This window comes from Pyrgilauda ruficollis, unplaced genomic scaffold (assembly GCF_017590135.1).
Source record: "Pyrgilauda ruficollis isolate IOZ18807 unplaced genomic scaffold, ASM1759013v1 scaffold74, whole genome shotgun sequence".
Taxonomy (NCBI): Eukaryota; Metazoa; Chordata; class Aves; order Passeriformes; family Passeridae; genus Pyrgilauda; species Pyrgilauda ruficollis.
This window is the reverse complement of record NW_024529266.1, coordinates 4525608-4546571: the sequence shown is the minus strand read 5'-3', so window position 1 is coordinate 4546571 and position 20964 is coordinate 4525608. Positions and strand designations below refer to the sequence as shown.

Here is a 20964-nt window from a genome sequence, read left to right as displayed (position 1 = left end):
ATCTGAAAAATATAGTGAATAACATCCAGAAATAAGCTACAAGGAAGTAGAGAAGAGAAGGAGCAATTTTAGACTTCCCCAGAGCTAGATTTATTGGAGGAGGGGTTTAATTTTACTTCCCTATTTTTTTGTGGGCTCAGCTTGAAACATTCTGGTTCCAGTTTTCTCAGGTGCTGCATTTTTCTCATTGCTTCTACCCTTGAGCTTTCAATCTTGGAAAGTGAGGCTCAAACCTTAGCAAATTAGCAGCCAAAATTATATGACTTTTTGATTTGATGTCACAAATAAAGGTTTATATGCAAACTACTGTAAGCAGACTTATTAGATGTAAATGAAGGCTAGTTACCTTTATCAGAGGATGAAGTCCATCACTATTTAATGCATGATGAATCATAATTACTATGGCTGTGTGAGAAAGGAGCTAATAAACTCCATCAGTATCTCTATTTTCCAGATGCAGAAGAAAAGACTGTTACTATTTACTATTCTTAGTCTCCTACTATGCTCACTTCTCCACACAGCTTACCTATCAGAAGATGGACATAAGGGAAAGAACTAAATGAAGAATGAAACAATATTTCACATCAATATTTAGATCCATGGATTAACCTTATGTGAGACATTTTAGGTATTCTTCTCTCTTTTTATAGTTTAGAGTACATTGAGAATGCAGAGCATGTTTATTTTTAATGCAGGAGATAAGATTTTTAAAAATACATATATTACTGATAGGAAAAATAAGAAGATACACAATCTGCCCCAGTAGATAGTCATAATTATTACATATCAAGTAAATCTTGTCTGACCAGAGGGGTTAGTTTTAGAAAAGCATTACACATAATATAAATACACAAAAGAAAACAAACATTAGTACATTTTAACTTGGCATACTGAAAGCAGTCATAGAATGCTTGCGGGAAGCAGGAAGGATCTGTATTAGAAAGACCAAAGATCTCTGAGCACAGATGTGACTTAGAAAGATCAAGGATTTGTCAGCAAGGATCTGTATTAGAAGGCATCCTTCTTTATTTCCATAATCTCACAAGCAGACATGAAGTTGTTGTGCAACCTCAGTGCAATTTACCCATGCAACTTCATCATGTGGCTCTGACACACTTCCATAGAAGTGCCTGCACCAGCATCTGGAAGGTGATTTATTCTGAGCTTGCATTACTAACCATTCGTGATGTTACAGAATAGCCCTCATGTTCTCCCTGCTTTTCATAAAACATGTCATGGCCTGCTCTTCAACAGTTCTTGTACACAACTGTCTTAACTAATCCTAAGCTTATGCAAACATCTTTTGTTTTTCTGTTAAGCAAAAGACCATTTCTAAAATGTATTCATCATATGCCTCTTACAAATTCAGAGGGATAAAAGAAGGAACACTCTGCCATAAAAATTAATACTTAATGCTTCTTGCAGCAAAGTGAGGAAATGAAAATGCATGTCTGAGAACAGTAAGAAGTAGCATGATATTTCAAGAGCAATTCAGATGGAGTCAGTAAATTGATTTCCCAGACCAACCTGCAGAAGAAAAAGCAACTTATCACACAGTGCTCTGTGATTACGAGAGTTAAGTCCAAAAAACCTTGGATAATTGAGGTGGTAAAAAGCATCACATCAAACATCTAAAGATCATCATGGCTTTTTATGAGTTGTAATAGTTTCAATGAAGACTTAGGGCCCAAGACAAAAAGTTTGAACAGGACCAATGAAAACAAAAGTATGACAATGATCAGGGAAAATGAGGAATATAATGTTTTCTTTTTGTACAGCTTTTTTGCTTTACTGAAAATGCAAAGTTGAAACCCATACTTGACATCATTGGGCCACAAGCAACATATTCTGGTAAATTTTCTTAGTGAATGATGACTGAAATCCAGATGGCAATGATAATAAATTGATGAAGTTCTATCAAAGATGGAAATGATACTAAGTATTGTTTTTCTCTTCTTGATTCATTCAGTTGATCATGCCTGCGACTTTAGCCCTGGTCTCAGCTCACTTATCCAAGAGGGTTTATAACACTTGTCTCAAAAAAATGGGTAATTTTTGGCCTTACTTTATATAAAATCTTTAGTGGTTGTCCAAAATCCTTGTGTAAGGACTGAGAAGGATATTTCTTGTTCCTTTGGAAAATTTATACTCAGTATTCCCATTTCAAACTGTACAAGCTCCATGCTTCATGCAACTATATGATTCAATTTGCAACATAATGTATAGACTTTATTCCATTCTACAGACAGAAGTGAAAAGGTACTTGTCTTGACTGGATGTTATAAGGATGCTCTCAGGAACTGAAACAGGTGGCAAAATATGAACATCAATCTGCTACATGCTTAAATTGTGCAGCTCTTGAGCAAAAGCTTGGGTAGCTCATTTAAGTAGCCATCCTTTGTACAGACCTCTTTGGTATGTGTTTATTTACTGGATCCTATTTTCAGAAAACACTCATGTGTTTTCACCACAGTGCATTGGCAACTGAGGTTGGCACCAGTCTGGTCATAATAGTTAGGATTGATTTGGCATTAGTGACAACTCTCACAATGTTCATAATGCTAAGTTTACAAGAAGTATTTTAAGCAAAGGAATATGAAGATCACAGAATATTTTGCAATCTACTCCTTTGTAATAACGATTGAAACCCACATCTGAGTAATGTAAATTAAATCCTATTCTTTTCATCCATGAAAGATCATAATGTTTTTCCTAAGGAAAAGAAGCATCTTAGTGTAAGATCCCTGGAGCTACCTTTGATTAGTACCCTTGCTGTGACTGCTCCTGCGCATGGCAGAGGGGGGTTGGAGCAGATCACCTTTAAAGGTTCCTTCCAACTCAAATCATTCCATGGTTCTGTAGTCCTGTGATTATTCTCAACACCAGTTTAACAAAGGATCCCAAACAAAATCCTTGTGCTGTTCAGTAAACAAACAACCAGAGACACAGTCACTGATTCAGGGACCTCATAGTGGAATAAATAATGGAAAGCTCTTTCCTGGAAACATTGTTTCAGCTATTAAAATATTTGTTTTCCAGCAAATGGATGATTTAGAACAATAGACATTTAGACATTTAGTGTCTACATAATGAAATTTAGCAGCATTAAGCAAGGAGAGCTTTGTAGACCCATAACTTCCACTAGAATAATCAGAACAGTTGGAAAAGCTAAACAAACTTTCAAGCACACTGGCTTTCCTCCAGGTTTAAAGCAGGAGTCAAATCAACACAGAGGTTCACAATAATCTCTCAGATTTCACTCTGGAATATCAAAGTATTAAAGAACTAAGGAAGGGGCACTTGGTGCTTTTTAAGTTTAATGGCTATGGCACACAGACCCTTCTTTGAATTGTATTTCCCTGCAGACCAAGGTATCCCGCTGGCAGCACTTCTGACGTCATCCTGCTTGATTTTAGCAGGTATAACACAGGTGTTCTTACAACATAGAGGGAAATGGGGATGTTGAACTCCACGGCTGGGAGCTGGGAGGATGGAACTGTCACCAGGCTGGCCGGTTGGCCGTGTTCACCTCCACACAAACTGTCCCGTACACTTTTGCAAACAAGGTTTTGCAAGCAGTCTTGCATCCTGAGACATCTTGAGGTGGTAGACTTTGTTATGGATTTGAAATACCAATATTGCAGTTGATCTAGTCACTCCTACATTCCTACATTCAACGTTTTTGCTCTGCTGCTGACAGACTCTGCAACATTACTGAGCTGAGATCAGCTATGTTTTCCAAATGACTATGCTTTTCCTACTCCCTCTCCTTCTACACTCTCTGCCTTATTGTACAGCAAAGCTAGAACCCATACTGAGCACAGGACAGTGCCTTCTGGAAATAATCCAAAATGAAAAACTCATCTTAATGAAAAGCTATCAAGCTGTGATAACAGGCGTCTGACTTGGCTCCATTTGACTCTCCCTGTGTGAATTGGAGTACTATGCTCACTTAGTTAGAAAAGAGACTATCTTCTCATGCACCTATGTACCCAGCAAAAGATTATATGGTCCCAGTCACAGTTTCTTTTGTCTCTTTCTGTTACTGAAACTCCCCTGCCTTCTGTACATTTTCCAATGGAAGCAAGTTTTTTCAACAGCTTTCTTCTAACGCTCTCACATGTGCAAAAAGACACAACTTTTTGACATCTTCATGACATAGCTGAACTGATTTTACTTTCTGTGAAGGATCCAGTTAAAAAAAAAAAAGAAACAAACCAAAAAATTAAAGAAAAAAAAGTTTAAAAATCCTAGGTCATAAAATAAACAAGAGAATAAACAAAAACAAGCATTAGATCCTCATACAAACTACAGTTGTTCCATATCTCACCATCAGAAAGAAGGTACTTACTTTCTATTTCAGGAATTTAATAAAAAATCCTAACCATGCCTATTAAATTTTTTTTGAAGGCCATTTCTCCAGCCTGTCTCAGTATATTTTGTGGACATAATCTTGTTCTCAGTCTCTCAAACCTGCCTTATCCAAATGCCATCTCACCTGCTGTTCTTCTGTCTTTTGCACACTTGTTTCAGTCCCTTGTTGCCTACCTCACCACACTGGCAATTTATTTTTGGGATGATTGGTTTATTCCTGTTTACCTGTGACAGCCTAGTTGCATCATTTCAGTCTGCTCTCCATCTCCCTTCAGCCTTCAGATGAAGAGATAGAATTTCTCGCTTCCTCCTTTGCTCACACTATCTGTGAATTCTCACTTTCCCTGCATTGTTTAACTGTCACCTGTTGAAAATTTTCCACTGTCAGTTTTTTGTTCCATGACAAATACAATCATTATAATACACCTGAAATTTTTTTTTCTATAGATACTAGGATAGAATTGGGATGAAATTTTGTTACATTTAAAAAGCAGCTGTGTATATCATAGAACCTTTCAGAGCCTTTCAGCTCTTAGCAGCATTACTGAATACAGACTGACATTCTGGCAAAATATACACTGCAAATTTTTTTTCATATCTTCAGCTTCTACAGAAAGACTTCTCAGAGAGGCACAAGAACTTCTCCTCTTCATAGCTTGTGCTTTTTCTGGGATGCAGAAGATGAAAGTTTCCAGCCTTGCTGTACAATCAAAACAACCTGCAGGTAGTTTGTTAGTAACAAGTAAAAGAAAGTAAACAGGAATATATCGATATAAATATATACAGAGGCTTTTTTGTCCATTCAAATCCTCCCTGAAATTCAGGATGAAATATTTACTAAGAGCTACATCTTCATGCATAAGCTGAAGAGGCTCACCAGCACCACTCCTCTGCCTTTGCCTACGAGAGAAGATAGAACTGTAAGAGAGTTTCAACTTCTAAAAATATCAGCTTCTAAAATTATCAGCTTCTAAAATTATCAGCTTCTAAAAATATCTATATGGACCTGTGTTTTAGGATCTGGAACTTATCCAGTCTTTCATTCAGAATCAGAGTCTGTATCCCAGTAATAATTTGAAAATAAGTAAATCTTAAGAAGAAGTTGTAAAATTTAAGAATATAGGGGAAAAACCTGCAATCCATCAGCCAGAAATACAGGAAATATCAATTTGCATTTTATCAGTGTTATACTCACATGAGATCTTTATGCAGGTCATTGCAATAATTTGCAAAGATTCTCAAAGCTCTATCCTATTTGCACAACAGGAACCACCCAACTCTTATGACAGTGTATAGCATGCACCAATAGCACAGTTTGTAGGATGATCTTATTCAGGATTTAAGCCATAAGAAACCTGACTATGTTGAAGAAAGGACGTTTCTCAGGATGTTTTTATTTTCAGTTTCATGCTGAATGTACACTGAGCTCACTTCTCTGCATTGATGAGAATGTGCGTGCATGCAACAAAATTATACAAAGCATTCTGTAAAATTTATGTGCTCAAATTCTGCTTTTGAATCTAGCCATGATTTTCAGTGGGTTTATAAACATTTAAAGCAGTGTACAGCATTGGCATCTGAACTAGCATTTACTAGGACTGTTGTACATTCATGAAACTATAAAGTTACATTTTCTTACCTTCATCAGATTAATTTTACAAGAATTCATCAAGCAATTACCTAATATGTGCAGACTCTGTTTCCTTTTAATTTTCACCTAAGTTTATGTTATTACCAAAAAAAAAAAAAAAAAAAAAAATTTAAACTTTTCACTATGAGGCTAATCAAACACTTCAGTGAGGTTGCGAATCTCCGTGCTTACAAACTTTACAGGACAAAACTTGGGCAATTGTTTTTAAGATGTCATTGCTTTGAGTGGAAGATTGGATTAGATGACTGATAGATCCCCTTCCAATATAAAAGTATTTTGCTCTATCAAACAGCTTTATCAATGGATGCATCTTTTCATTTTTCATCACTCTATCTTTTAATTATCATGACATATTGAGTGAGGGACATAAAAGAGATACAGATGTGTTTATGCCGCAGTTGGGACACACATACTCTTTTGTCTCCTATTAGATTCTCATTGCTTGTGAGAATTGTATTCTACCTCAACACAAAATGATTGTGGCTTTACTTCTGCAAATCCTAGCTGGTTTGGGATGATGTATGATGATTGCCTGTCTCACAGTTCTAGACTGATTTATGAAATTATGTCTCCTGCTGCCTAGTACAGAGCAAAGTAATTTAACAAAACCACTGTTACGTTACTATTTTTCCTCAGTAAGCTTATCATATGTAGCCCTGTCACACAAAGTAATTAATGGGTAATCTCAACTTTTCCCAGAAAAGCTTCAATGACTTCTTTGGCAGAAGTCAATGATTTGGATGACAGAAAAATCACACCAAAGTTACTTCATAATCACCATCACCATCATCTACTCATTCTGAGCTAGTCCTGCCCTACAATATGTTATCTTCATGCATTCCCATATTGGAACAAGGATATAGCTCAGTGAAATTGCCCAAGAATCAGTGACTTGCCTTGGACATCACATGAACCCCAGTAATATCTGACTTGCCTGGGACGATCATATATTCGCAGAGCCAAAAAAATACGGAGAGAGAGAGACAGGGAATCTGGGACAATATGCTGAAAAACCAGAAGTCCTACTGTTAAGGTCTGCAAAAGCAGAAATTCCACTGTTAATACCTCTGTTGTTTTCCTGGCTAGCCCATGCTTGAATGATGCATCATTGGTACTTCTTTAGCCAAAGGGGAAAAGGGACATGGTCAAAAGTCCTGCAGTTCTGCTCCATGAAAACCGGTGCAGGTCAATAGCAATGATTCTATTTTTCATTATTAGATCTTTATTAGAATTGTAATTATCAATAGCTTTCATATTTTACAAAATTAAATGCCACATCACAAAGCAGGACACCACACTGGTTCATAGTTACATTTGTAAAATAATTGAGTTCTGAACTGAAATACCAATAAGCCAATTTTGATTGTGCACATGAACCAGGCTTTTCTGAGCACTTTTGGAAATCTTATAATGCTTGGCTGCTAGGAAGTAAAATGCAGCTTACTAAAGCTAAGTCTGCTCCTGCTTGCTGCTGTATTTTGTCTTCCAGATATCTGAAAACACTGAAGCATCATGCAAATGTTTTTAACAGAAGGAAAAAATGTTATTACACATATAGTGCTTAACTACATTTATTAGGATAGGAAGGATTTCCACTTACCTAGTTTTCATGAACTAAATGTGTTCCCTCTGTAATGAATGGAGAATACTTGACATGAAACCACTTATGGCATTCAAGGATAAACATGTGGGTCTGTCTCACTGTGTTTGTAAATTGAAGCTACAAAACTTAAGCTCTACTAAAGTTATACTAAAAGCTTAAAATAAAGATTAGACAAGTTCAGCTTTGTATTTCAGAGGAGTATAAAAGACAGCTTATTTAGCAAGGGCAGGTCTTTTCACTTTACCTGTTATTCACCACATCTCCTGCTTTTCTAAGCAAAATTTTATGCTTCACATCAACCACTCAGGAATTCAAACACTGTCATTTCAGAAATTAGGGTTCAGCCAAAGTATTTCTTTTTTTATCCCCTCATTTCATTATCTTATTCATCTGATATCACTCACTTTCAACAGTAACTTGCCCTTTCTCCTGCTGGGAAAAGAGAAATGTAACAGTTCCTGCTGTCCAGAAGAATTTGATAAAGACATTAACTTCAGTTCTGTAACACTAAGCAAGCACTGCCTTGCAAAGGCTTACAAGAACTAACAAGAGGAGACTTCTTCACTTTTACTGTAATATGCACACAACTTGTCCAGTCTCAAACAGGAAGTAGAAAGTGAAAAGGTCATCTTGTCTGGAAAGTGAATTATTTAGGTGGTGATATGATTCTATATTTTTGTGCTGAGTCAGTACTTTGTCTACAAATGGCCCTGATATTTAAAAAACCTCGCTGTAGATAATTAAAATTTGGCTATCACCTTCAATGACACCCAGATTCAAAAAGCATATTGGGAAGCAGGAGGAGATATTCAAGTTCACATAGTAACCTTGAAGACTCAAATGGGAAGAATCAGTACATATGACCCAGAATACACAAGGTCTGCCATGAATCAGGGAAATAACTTGGTAGTAACTAAAGTTTTACTTAACTGTTGTTGACCAGCCCCATTATGATTCTGAGAAACATTTCTCTATTCTACTACATAGGACAGCTTTCTGAGATTATTAAACACAACCTTACATTAGCTAGCCTGAATACTGCCAGTAGTGAAGCCCTGGCATTCATTAATGAGGACTGTGTCCACATTCTTGGGACAATAAATTATTTCTTTTCAAATGAAAAATAAAACCTGAGTCCAATGAGATTCCAGTTCTCTGCCATCTGTTCTTTGTGGGAGCCATTAGAGGGAGGTCATGGCTGTAGACTCTCTCCTACATCTAAATCTTAGATACTGTTTTTTCTCAGAAATATACAAATAGAGCTTACACTACTTGCTGAACAGTTAAGGAAAGCAGGAAAAACCACAGGAAAAAGAAAACATATTTTATTAAAAAACACAATTGTGAATACCATTGTAATAAATTTTTTTCACCTGTGTATGTATGTAACACAATAATAACAGATTTCTTCAGCATTTCTATGTAATCACATGTGCATGTATTTTCATGTCCTAGAAGTAAGTAGGTTTTCTTTCTTCCATTCCCAAGAAAACAAAATGGTCATCCAAAGCAAGGGCTGCTTTTCCTAAATGTCCAAAGAATTTTATTATCCCCAGACTGTAAATCAGAAGACAGTAAGCAGAAACCAAGTAGTGCCAACAATATCATGAGGAAATTAAATGCCCAAAATGCTTTTCAAAGAAAGATATCAAAAAGCTTAGTATTATTTAATTTCCAAACCATAGATACCAAGAGTTTTAAATCATTTTTTCATACTTAGCTGTGAGCATCTGGTATTTTAAGGACCAAAAATGCCCTGTATGTATGGCAACTTGTCTTGCTGCACCTTTTATGAAGATCAAAGTATTGAAAAGATTCTTTAAATGATGGAAAACCAGTTACGTGCAGGAAATTGAGAGCTCAGGTGAAGGAATAAAAAAGTTTCAGAAGATGACCTATCAAGAGCTAGCTATGAAATTCATGATGGTCATAGACCTAAAGTGCTTTATCTGAAAGTTACATTCAATTAAATGAAATCTTTGAAAGACACATTTGCCTACACTTGACAAAGTAAAAACTTTGATATTTAAATAAATACCTCAAAATCTAGTCATATATACAGAAGCCTGCATTCAATAATTTTTATGCTATAATAATTATTTTAACTTTATTACATTTTTTCCTGTGTTACAACAATATAGAAGATTGCCATCACACAATAAATACAAAAAATTAATATCCCCTTCAATACATAGAACACAGAACATTTGAGCTGTCAAATCTTCACAATAGAGGAAAAAAGTCTTCTCCTGCTCTCTCTAGGTCTTCTCAATTTGCATATCTGTAACAGAAAGAATTATATGAAAAAAATATCAAATTACAAAATTATGAAGGCACAGAACACTTCATAGTTTTGCACCCCTTTCCTAGAGTTTGAAGGTACCAAAAAGTTTCCTTCATTGTCAAAATTAAAGATCTAAAAATAAATTAATAAAAAGATCATACAGGAAAAGATCATAATGGGAGGAAATAAAAGTGGTAGTTCAACCATACTGTTGGGAAGTGCTCTTCAGCAAATACAGTGAGATTGCTGTTGCTTAGGTCCCCCTTTCTTTCAAATACATTTAGTGCTCCCTCTGTCAGTATTCCCAGTGGTGTATCTCCAGGCCCTAACTCTTTGGCTTGGAGGTCAACACCTGCAGGAACAGCAGGTTTACTTGTAAGTTTACTGTAGTAAAGTGTAGCAGGGAGGGATCTGGGATGCAATTAATGCAAGTGCTTTAGAAGTCAGCAAGAAAGGGAGAGGAAAACCTCAATAATTTCACCCTCCTGTTCCACACATAGGATGTTCCATGGATTTGAGATATTTGGTCATATATTTTCTTGTTTTGTTGAGACAGAATCATACCTGCTCAAGTGGCTGTGACAGGTTCCTGTCCCCTCCCTCACTGCCATCACTACCCTTACAGACATACATGAACAACTCTTTCTATAGCAAAAGTGCAAGCTGGAAAAAGTGACTGGTTTGGGTTTTTATATACCTCCCCATCACATTTTCCTTTGTACAGCTTTACTTTTTATTTTAAAAACCAGATTCATTATTTGCTGTAACAAAGAGTACACAATGAGTTATGATGGTGAGTTTGTAAGGCACAGAATGGGAGGCTGTATTATCTCTTGAAGGCTCTGTCTGTTGAAACAAGAGGCTAAATAAACCAGCCTTGAATCAATGCTCCAGTGACCAGGGATGGTTTATGCCCTGTCAAATTTGCTACTAATTTTTTCTTTGTCATTTATACTTACATTTCAGCTCTTGGTCTTCAAAAGAAGCATCTCTGCAGTTGTGTGTATCCTTATCTTTTGACAGCACTGTAAGCAAAGGACATACATACACACAGCAGTGAGCACAACTTAAACTTTTCCTATAGTGGTAAATCTGTGTTAGAAACTGCCACCTCAGTCCACTCAGGATCTATAGTGATTTGAATGCAGAGCAAGGGATGAGATTAACACCAATCTGTGTCTGTTTGGGTAAATATTCTCAAGAGAGTTTTTCTTAGGAAAAATGCCAATGGCCAGCATGAACTAATTTTCCCACAGCAATTTAATTTGTGGTGGTCTCCAAATACCCATACCAAAATTAAAAATAAGTCAGTCAGTAACCAACTTGAGAGGCAGCAAAAGGATTTTAATCTCTCCTCTCCTGCTGTAAGTATTAAGTCTCTTTGTTCTTTTCTTAATTTTCTTCAATACCACCTCTCATCGTGGTACTGGCCTTCCACTGATCTTTGCTCATAGTAAATATCATCAATATTACAACACAGAAACTAAAGCTTCCCTGAGTTTCGCTCAATGGGGCCAAACTCTCTGTCATTAATGTTGTGACGAAGACCCTCAAATGCATGCTATGATACTGGAGAAAACAGAGGAATGTGCCAGCACAGTTCAAATTGCAGCAAAAAGTCTGCACATCAGGATGTGATGCATTCTAAGATATTTTTTCCAGGGAGCCTGTCCCATCCTACTGCAGACTTTCCAAAACACAGCATACTGCTCTGTCCTTTTCTTGTGCATATCAGGAGTGCAACAATTCCTGGAATAAGTATACTTTTCTATCACATTTTCCTTTCAAAAGGATGACACAGTCATGAAAAGCCATTCTTCAATTGTAATTTATAGTTGTTATGTAAATGAAATGTAGAAAGCAAAATCAAAATGGAATTTAAATCTCCATTTGGTTGTCACCATTATGAAGTTAACTCTCAAGCAATTATTTCCACAAGAATCACACTCTGCTAGATTTATGTCATATGTACATACCTCCTATTGATGGACTTGCCACAGGTGTTCTGTTGCCCTTATTTGCTTTAGCTGAAAGAACAAAACAAAACAAATTTTAAAAACAATCCAAAATACTTGATTTAGATCTAGTGAGGAGCTTAAATACATTGGTGGGAGGGGCACACATTACATAGTGTAATCATTTGTTCTCAAAACACTAAACTTCTTCAAAAACTTTAAAATAAATTCTTCAGTGCTCCCAGTCTCTTGGTTTCCTTTCCAACTTTCTTTTCTTGTTTCTAAGCTGGAACTCCATTGATACTATGCACTAACATCACAGGAAAATACTTGTTCAGATGGTTTCCCATTGCATCTTTTCACCCAGAATTTGAACATACCAGAAAACAGGGAACAGAACAGGGATCTTCTTCCCAGTGCTTTTTAGGGGAAAAATGCTCACATTCTGGGAAGATTCTGTTCTGAAAAAATCACTTGTCCAGTATCCCAGGACAGCTTAGGGTTTAAGACAAAAACCTATTGTCACTCGTTTAGCTTTTGAATCAACTTGTAGTTTATCAAACACACACACACTCACATGTGTACGTGTGTATATATAGAGGAAAGCTAATGTGATGTGCATTACCACATACACACACAAACAATAAATATTAGTCAGACAACCTAGGAAACTTCTGACCTTCAATGAAATCCCCAGCGGGATTCTTTTGAGCAGTCAAGGATTTTGCTGTCCCTTCTTCCACTTTCATTATTAAGCTCTTAGGGTAAGCATATTCTTGTACTTGCAGGATTATCTACAGTCCTCTTGCAGCCTGTTAGAATCACCTGCAAGCCTGTTAAGCTTATGAATACTTCTCTCAGGATGTTTCCCTAGCTGCCCCCCTCCCCCACCCAACCTATGAAAGAAAAGTAAATTAACAGTACTTCTTTCAGTTTAAGCAACAAGTTTAAAACCTTTTTTTTCCTTTATTTGGGGTGCTAGCTGTAGTCTTTTCATACATAGACAACCTACAAATTATTTCTTCAAGTTTTTCTTTTGTTAGCTAGCAAGTGAAAACAAATTATTGCCAATGCTTTAGTTTTTGAAGATACTGTGATGCTGAAAATGTCCAATATTAATTCAGGAAGTGAACTGAGAAAGCTCAAAACTTAGTAAGGAAATCAATGAAATATTCACTTAAAAAAACAGGCACTCTCATAGTTCAGTGAAATTTTTCAGAGAATGCAGAAAAAGAACCACTAAAAAACCTCTAATATCCTGTCTCTAGTATCCTATCCTATCCCAGTCAAAAGGGAGGAAACAGTACAGGAACCTATTTCCAGTAGGTAAAAAGCAAGCGCTTTGATATTGCAACAGGTTAGACACTAATTTTACTGCTTACATCCTTACCTGTAAGAAAGATTAACAGACATACATGAGTAAGTGGGGTTTGTGAGGGGCTGACAACCTGTTTCACTCTGTCAACTTGCTAGTATCTACTCAAGTCCAGCAAAGAAAGAGAAATAAACAATGTGGTAAAAAACCACATTCTACTCAGCAAGGATGAATTAACAAAGCAGATTGATAATAACTGAGATAACTCTAAAATAAATAATTTGTGTACCTTTTCTTATGCAGAGCAGAAATAGAAGCACTGATCCAACAAAAGCAGTAGCCATGAGAGTTGCTCCAACAAAGCGTCTGCTCTCAGTCTGGAGAATGCCATCAGTTGAATCTTCAAGAAAAACAGGTGGGGGATAAGACATTACATAAGATCCTCCCTTTGTATTTCATTTTCATTATTTTTGCTATGAGCAATTAAGACATGATAACAACATAATAGATTGAGTCTAAGGTCAGATGTTAATGGTACACATAACGCTTTTTTCAAAGAAGGCGGGGGGAAGATAGAACATATTAATATTTGTCTTTGTTCTCTGCATTCCCTGCGATAGTGCCTTTGACCCCATCAGAATTCTGCTTGTTAAAGTGTTACATCTGGCCTAGTTTCCTGTCAGGATTACAGGAAAAAGGTAATTGAGAAAGGGGACAGAGCCCCTTTCACCTGCTCTAAATGCAAAGGGTAAGTGGTCTTCTTGAATCCCAGATATTTTTTCTTATTAAAATCAAACTTACCCATTGAAAAAATTACTTGGTTTTCTCACTCTAAACCTGCCTGTTTCAAATCCTTGTCATGTCCAAAAAGTGTGACTGCACAGCGTTTCTAAAAGTAGGTGGTGAACTGAACGAGGGAAATGACCTCACTAAGTAACAGTCTGACAAAGAGAAATACTAGTTTTGAGTTGGATCGGGTCTCCAGTCTGGTTGAAAACATATCAGGCTACAATGCAGAAAAGAATAATCAAAACCAAAAACAGCAGAGGAGCTGCCCAGTTAAAAGGTTTAATTAGGAATTGTATTGGTCTTGTCCATTTATGAGTTTTCCTTAAATTCCGACTTTATGTGGAAAAAAAAAATCTGTGTACAATTACTTAAATTTAAATATGCTCAAAGCAAAGGCTGTAGTGGCAAAAAAAGACCATATTGTTCAAGTTTATGTGACAGTGATCATCAACAAACTAAAATATTCTTGGAAGAAGGAAGGATTTAATTTCCAGGTGCTGAGTTGCATGTCTTCCAAATAATGGAACTTTTAAAACATTTAGACTCAATTTCCACATACCTGCAGGTCACACAAAATTCCTGTCTTTAAATTCTGACCATACATGCATGATGAACATGTTAGTATGGTGAAAGTATACATTAATAACAAAACTTAATTACACAGGTATTTCTTTCTAGCCTCTTCAAAATTTGGAAAGAGAAACAAATCACAGCTGATTTGACTGGGACAAAATTACATCAGCACCTTGAAGTAAATTAAATTTACAAGTGTTACCTGCTATGTGTAAAATGGCAGTTGTATTTTCTTGCAGCTCTTTATTCCAGAATATACAGTAAAAAATCTCGTCAATTCCACTTTTGATGGTAAGGGTACTTGTCACACGGTACAACCGGTCACTTGCAGTTTCAAACCTTGTGTTTGCCTTATAAGTCAAATCTTCATAGTTTCTATTTTGCCATATCACTTCAGCTTCTGGATATCCTTCTGACTGACATGTCAACCTCCATTCATTGTGTCCTGTGCTCACAACTCCTTGGTTTATAATTCTGTAAGGAGCTAAACAATTGGGGAAAAAATATCATTACCAATAGGAAGCTAGAAGAACAGCCTGCATTAAATGAAGACACCTTTTCTTTTTCCCCAGCCCCCAGGGTCAAGTTTCAGCTTGGATTTTCACAGGAAAAGTAAGTAACACTATTGAGTCTGTAACTGAAGGTACAGGATTTATTACAATTTTGAAGTGGTTTAGAAAGTTCAGTAGGCTTTAAGGTCTTTCTACTCTCTAAGTGGTTTTGCAACCTGATTTCTTACATGTCATAGGGGATTTAAAGGACAAAACACAGATTCAACCTAAACAGAAGTGCCAAATTACACAGCTGCACAAGCCCCATCGGGCAGCTCCTGTCTCCAACGCAGTTTCTTTAACTGCTAATCCAGATATATCTTACTTCAGGGTCTCCTCTGAAATCTGTTAAGAGTATCAGAGTATTGAATCTCTGGTAGTAGCACACGCACCCTTAACTTTCAGATGGATTGTCTTGTAGTCAGCTCCCCCATAGGCAATAACACAGCGGTAAACCCCTGCATCTCTGAGCTTCACATCAGTGATCTGAAGGAGAGACCGTCCCAAGTTCAGATTCTCTTTCAACAATTTTATTCTTCCCTTAAAGTCAATGTGCTGATTTTTTAAGTCTTCCTTTCCTTTGTGAAGTACATAAACCTGCTTCAACTCATCTTTCTTTTCCCAGCTGACACTTAAATCTCTAAACTCTAATTTCCCATTCACTGGAAATGTGCATTCCATGGTCACATTGTTCCCACGTTCCACAACGCAGAGTGACTGAGGAGCTTCAACAGTAAATAAAGCTGAAAAACAAAATTTGGAAGAAAACTCAGTTTTTAAATAATACACCTAATCTTTGAAGTAAGACTTTGAAGTCATGTCTTACCATATCCATAGGAAATTTTAAGGACCAAAGTATCTGCTCTGTTCTGAAAAGTTAATGTATGTTGTTGTCCAAGTGTGTGACAAAACACAAGACCTCTGCTATAAACACACACAATGGGCACTCATATCTGCAGACACCTGCTTTGTGCACACACACAGTGTGATGCTGTACTAAAAACAGTGAACTGTATACGCACCGCCCCTCAGCTGTTGCTTTGAGAAACACTGCCATGGTAACAGGTAAGAGTTAGTACCTCCATTGGGAATGTTCTGTTTATATAAGTGCCAGTTGTTTTTTACCCACAATGTTAAAGAATACACAACATCTCCCAGGTTTGATAGAGCCTAGAAAACCTTTGGTGTAATGCCAATGGTAGCTTGTTTGAAATGGTGCCTCCGCTGGAACACTGACAGGGATTTTAACCTGGCCCCTTATCAAAATACATGCATCTAGTTTCATGTAAAGCTATGCTTAGACCTTTTCACTTAAAACATTAAGGGAAAAAACCTCAAATGCTAGCAGCTGAAGGAAAACTGGAGAAATTAACATTTCTGTCCTTAGACAGAGAAGGAAAACATACTCAAACAGTTCTACTGCTTTTTACAGCTTCTTACCATTTAGGAAATGCCAGTAGAATAAAAATACATACAAAAACAAAGGTCTTCCCATTCTGTAGATGGAACCTAAAATGATAAAAAAATAGGCAAGTATAAACACATACTCGTTTTCTGAGTTCCACTGTCAAATACACTTTATAGTCAATCCACACAGAGAATTGGACAGGAGACACTGAATTCCACCCTATTTAAAAACAGGATGAAACTGCACCCAGTAGATAATCGGGCAGAAGTCTTCCTGTATGGGTGGGTCCAGGAAAAACATCTTACTTTATTTGCTTTAAGTATCTGTTCTTGACTATGGCTAAATAGATGCTTTATCATTATCTGCTGACTAGTGAATAAGTACTCACAAATTCACAGTTGTACCTCTAACTATAGCAGGGAATGTTGCTCCCATTAGGAGAATTAAAGAATTTTCTATACTGTCAGTGTATAGAACTTGGACTATACTGTCAGGAAATAGAACTTGGTTCTTCCCCACCTGTTCACTTTTTATTTTAACATACTGTGAGTGAATACACCCTGCTTTTTTACCCTGGTCCCACAGTACATACCAGAAGGCTCACAAAGTTACATATATTGTGAAAACAATTAATGCAGTAGCTCATCTCGTAACATGTATTTACGCAATAACAACTATGAATCACCTCTTCACACAATAGTGCCTTTGTAAAACAGTGACAAGGCCAGTCAATCTACAAGAAGAATCTATTGCCTTGAATTTCTGCTGCTTTACCTCTGAATACAGAAGTAATTTCACTATTCTGTCAGAAGTTTTTCCTCTCTTTACTGGCATAGGTTTTATAGTCCTACACAACATTTTAACATTTTAAAATGCTTATTAATATCAACTCATACATTTAATCTTCACACACCCACTACTTTTGGTAAGTCTGTATTTTAAGTCATAAATACAGAAAATGGAGTATTTTTTTGCTAAATAAAGTTCTAATTTTGGCCCCACAAACATCCACCAAAATAAGGAAGGATTGCCTTTAGCTGTTTTCTAGTGGTAGTTTCAGAATCTGCATAAGAAATTTGACAACTGTTACATTCACAACACTCCCTAACTGACAGAGCTCTATCTTGACTGCCATCCTTCAAAATTTTTATGTTTCTTCCTTCTTTCTCTGATTGTCAACTTTAAGATGATAATGACAAAACAATTTTGTCTTCAATTCATAAGACACATGTGCCCTTATAGTGCTACGGCTTAAAGGAACTAAACTCCTTCTAACAATTTGATTCAAACTACTTCTTTTCCTCAGATTGCTGCTGTCTGATCCCAACAGACGATTTGCAGCAAGCAATGCATATGGAGCTCAGAAAGAAAGGCAATCCACTACATTGTTAACAATGTAAGCATAGTCTGAAAACAGGTGCAGGAAAAATACAAAGAAAATTCTCAGGGTGCAAGATCTGATTAATTGACAAATCCTAGACTTCCTAAAGTGGTTAGGTACCAGTCTTATTCCTTAGCCACAAGTGATGTCCTTGAAAGCACTAGAAAATTGCAGCCCAATCCTGTGGGTCCCCAAGAACTTCTCTGAACACGTATGCACAGGAATGCCTCCGTCATGATTCCCCTGCTAGAGTAACAAGCACACCAGACCACCAACTAAGCTCCAAAGTAACACTTCTCAAACAAGATAGAGGTATACCCATCACACAAATGTGCCACAATCACCCTTATTCTGGAGACAAGCCTACCACAGAGACTGACTGGGTATTGTGCACTTCCCCATCAGAATGACCAGAGCTGCAGCACACTCAGACTCAAAATCCTTTCTATTTTTTTTATTTTTTTATTTTAAGTAGAGGCAGTAGACTGCTCGTAACAAAGCAGACTGCTTGAACTAGTACACTGCTTGGAACAAATAGTATGTGCGCTACAGTCAGGATACTGAAAGATACCCATATTCCTGCCTGCAACCCCTATCCACCTTTTTGACAGGAAAACTGAGTGCTGGCATGATCTCCAGGAGAGGTGCTCTCATTAACTCCTGGAAGACAGACGACAACAAGTTAGCTTTTATAGTCCTAAGACCCATGTTTATGTCCTGGAATTGCTGAAACTTATTAGCATGCTTTCTCCTGCTGTAGAGGAAAACAAGCTTTACAATACACAAAATAAGAATGACCATTACTTACAAATTTCCTCAAGACTGAGAAAGTTTGCTGCTGTATTCAATTTTTCACTTTCAGAGGGATGAAAATGTAGGTCCAGGTCAAATCCAGGTGCACATGCAAAAAGAAAACCACTGCAATAAGCATTATAGAACCTCCTCTTGTTTCACCCGAGCAGAAGAATCCTCCAGATCAGTTTGAGACCTTGACATCAATCAAAGTCCTTACCTAAAGCTATCTGCTTGCTGTTTTTCTTACAGAACCAACTACAATGCCCTTTCTGTCCTCCTGCCACCTTCCAACATCTGTGGCAAATAGTTTTTTAAAAGCAAAGTATATTCTAAACTGTGCAACTGTGCCTCAGTACTGCTGCTGCACGTTTCTGCCACCATCAAATGAAAAAGACAGGAAAAACCAGAACTATTTGTCAAAGGACTTCATGTGACAACTTAAATGTTGATGTAACTACACCTACTTCTTTAGGAAACTTCCCCATTATTGGAAAGTTCCCCAGCAGGGAAAATTCTGTATTGCTAACAGTGGTTCACTGTAACCAAACACATAAATGCTGCAAAAATTAGAACATAAAATGCCATGGGCATTTTAAGAAACACATAATCCAGTCAAAACTGTGTGTGAGCACCAGTCCTTGGAACACCAACTGCAAGTGGTCATTCATCTACACAAACTCAGGGTCCATAGATTATTAATCTCAAGCCATGCCAAAAAGCTGCTAAGAACAACTAGAACTTTCTACACAGTTTTCTCATGTCTGTAAAGGTCACAGGAATAGAAATAATGTAGGAATAGCAGGAAAAGCATTTCCTAACCTCCTCTTGTAAAGACAGGTATTCTCTTCCCAAGATTTGGACACAGTGAAGGCCCCTTGGCTTGCTACTGTGTAATGAAAAAAGAGATCTTAATCCTATGTACTATGTTAGCAAAAAATAGAGAGCACTGTCTTTTTCATTTTCTTGATTCTAGAAGTCCTTTAAAGAACAGAACCCCCCTCCCCCCTCAAGCGTTAGAAGCAAAAGGATGTACTCACATTAACTTGTAGACTGTAGAGGGAGAACCGAGTCAACAGCACAAAATACAACTCTAAACATATGCTTCATGGTAAATTAATTCTCTTAAGTTGTCTTTACATACATCAGAAAAGGGTTGAAATTCTCAGAGGACTTAAAATTCTGTAAAATGAGCACTCTAAAAATTTTCTGTTTTCTTCTTTCCACTTGACAGCCTGCTCACAGGAAGAAAAGCCTGTCATGGAAGAAAAACCATGTAATGTACAAACTGATTAAGGTTAATGTTTTTACTTGATGTGTGAGATGAATGTGGAAACTGTGGTATATAAAATAGCTGAATGTAGCATTTAGGTTGTAACAACCTGAAACTACCTTAGGAGATTGAGGGGGTGGATATTCGCAGTAGGTGAGACCGATAAATGTTAATTTCCATTGGTTTTTTTACTGCTCTTAAAAATAGGCTAAATTATATTGTCTCAGTAAAGGAAAAAAATAAGGTGCAACAGAAAGAAACTGAAACACATTTATAAAGTACTGTGAGATCAGAGAAGCCACATTTCATTGTAGTGACCTTTCAATGTCAGGAAATCAGTTCCTGCTTTTTCATTGCTTACCTTGAGGTCACAGGGTTGCATTTTTTATGTAAATTTTTAACAGCAAATAAAACACCAGTACAGGTGGCGTTTTGTTCTTTTTTAATTTTGTTGTTTATATACACATACTCATATATATATATATATATATATATATATATATATATATTGTGAGTACAGATGATATATATGTATGTACATACAGAACTTATGTAAACCAGCCTTCGACTGAATTTGTGTCATTTCTGCTCAACAGGGACATATATCTATCTAAATATATATATATATATATATATACACACACACACACATCTACAGGCACACAAGTACATTTTACTGCACAGCTCTATACTGCGGTGGTGGAGTTCGAGTTTTGGGGTTTTTTCACCTGTTTTGCAACAAACTTCCCAGACACCTATCTCAGTCGTGCCTTGGGGCATTCCCAAGCAAACCTCAGGATGGGATGAGGCCGGTGCAGCACCAGGACGGGCCCCGGCCACCGGCAGCCCCGGGCCCCGCAGAGCTGCCGTCCCGCTCCTCCCTGCCTGGCGGCTGCTCCCTGCCTGGGGCTCTCTCCGCGGCCGCCGAGGCTGTGCGGAGCGTCTCCCACCCCACCTCGGCCAGATCCCGGTCGGGCCGGCTGTGTGACAGCCCGCCCGCGGCCCCGGCCCCCCG

General features: G+C 37.2%; 1 protein-coding gene across 5 annotated transcripts in view; it reads right to left on the bottom strand.

The window, feature by feature from the left end:
* Positions 1-8946: 8946 nt before the first annotated feature.
* LOC121363690 (programmed cell death 1 ligand 1-like) overlaps positions 8947-20964 on the bottom strand; it is a 13805-nt gene continuing 1787 nt past the window's right edge. For 2 of the 5 annotated variants that reach the window (XM_041486266.1, XM_041486265.1), the window contains exons 2-10: positions 19717-19931; positions 18693-18739; positions 16536-16604; positions 15488-15838; positions 14747-15028; positions 13472-13582; positions 11889-11939; positions 10872-10937; positions 8947-9909 (exon numbers count right to left, since the gene is read on the bottom strand). In XM_041486266.1, coding sequence (XP_041342200.1) covers positions 9887-9909; positions 10872-10937; positions 11889-11939; positions 13472-13582; positions 14747-15028; positions 15488-15838; positions 16536-16590 — 939 coding nt within the window. In that variant the 5' untranslated portion in view covers positions 16591-16604; positions 18693-18739; positions 19717-19931 and the 3' untranslated portion in view covers positions 8947-9886. Of the gene's footprint in view, positions 9910-10871; positions 10938-11888; positions 11940-13471; positions 13583-14746; positions 15029-15487; positions 15839-16535; positions 16605-18692; positions 18740-19498; positions 19566-19716; positions 20405-20677; positions 20921-20964 lie in introns of those variants that run through there. The other 3 variants (XM_041486264.1, XM_041486263.1, XM_041486267.1) reach the window with 3 other exon arrangements.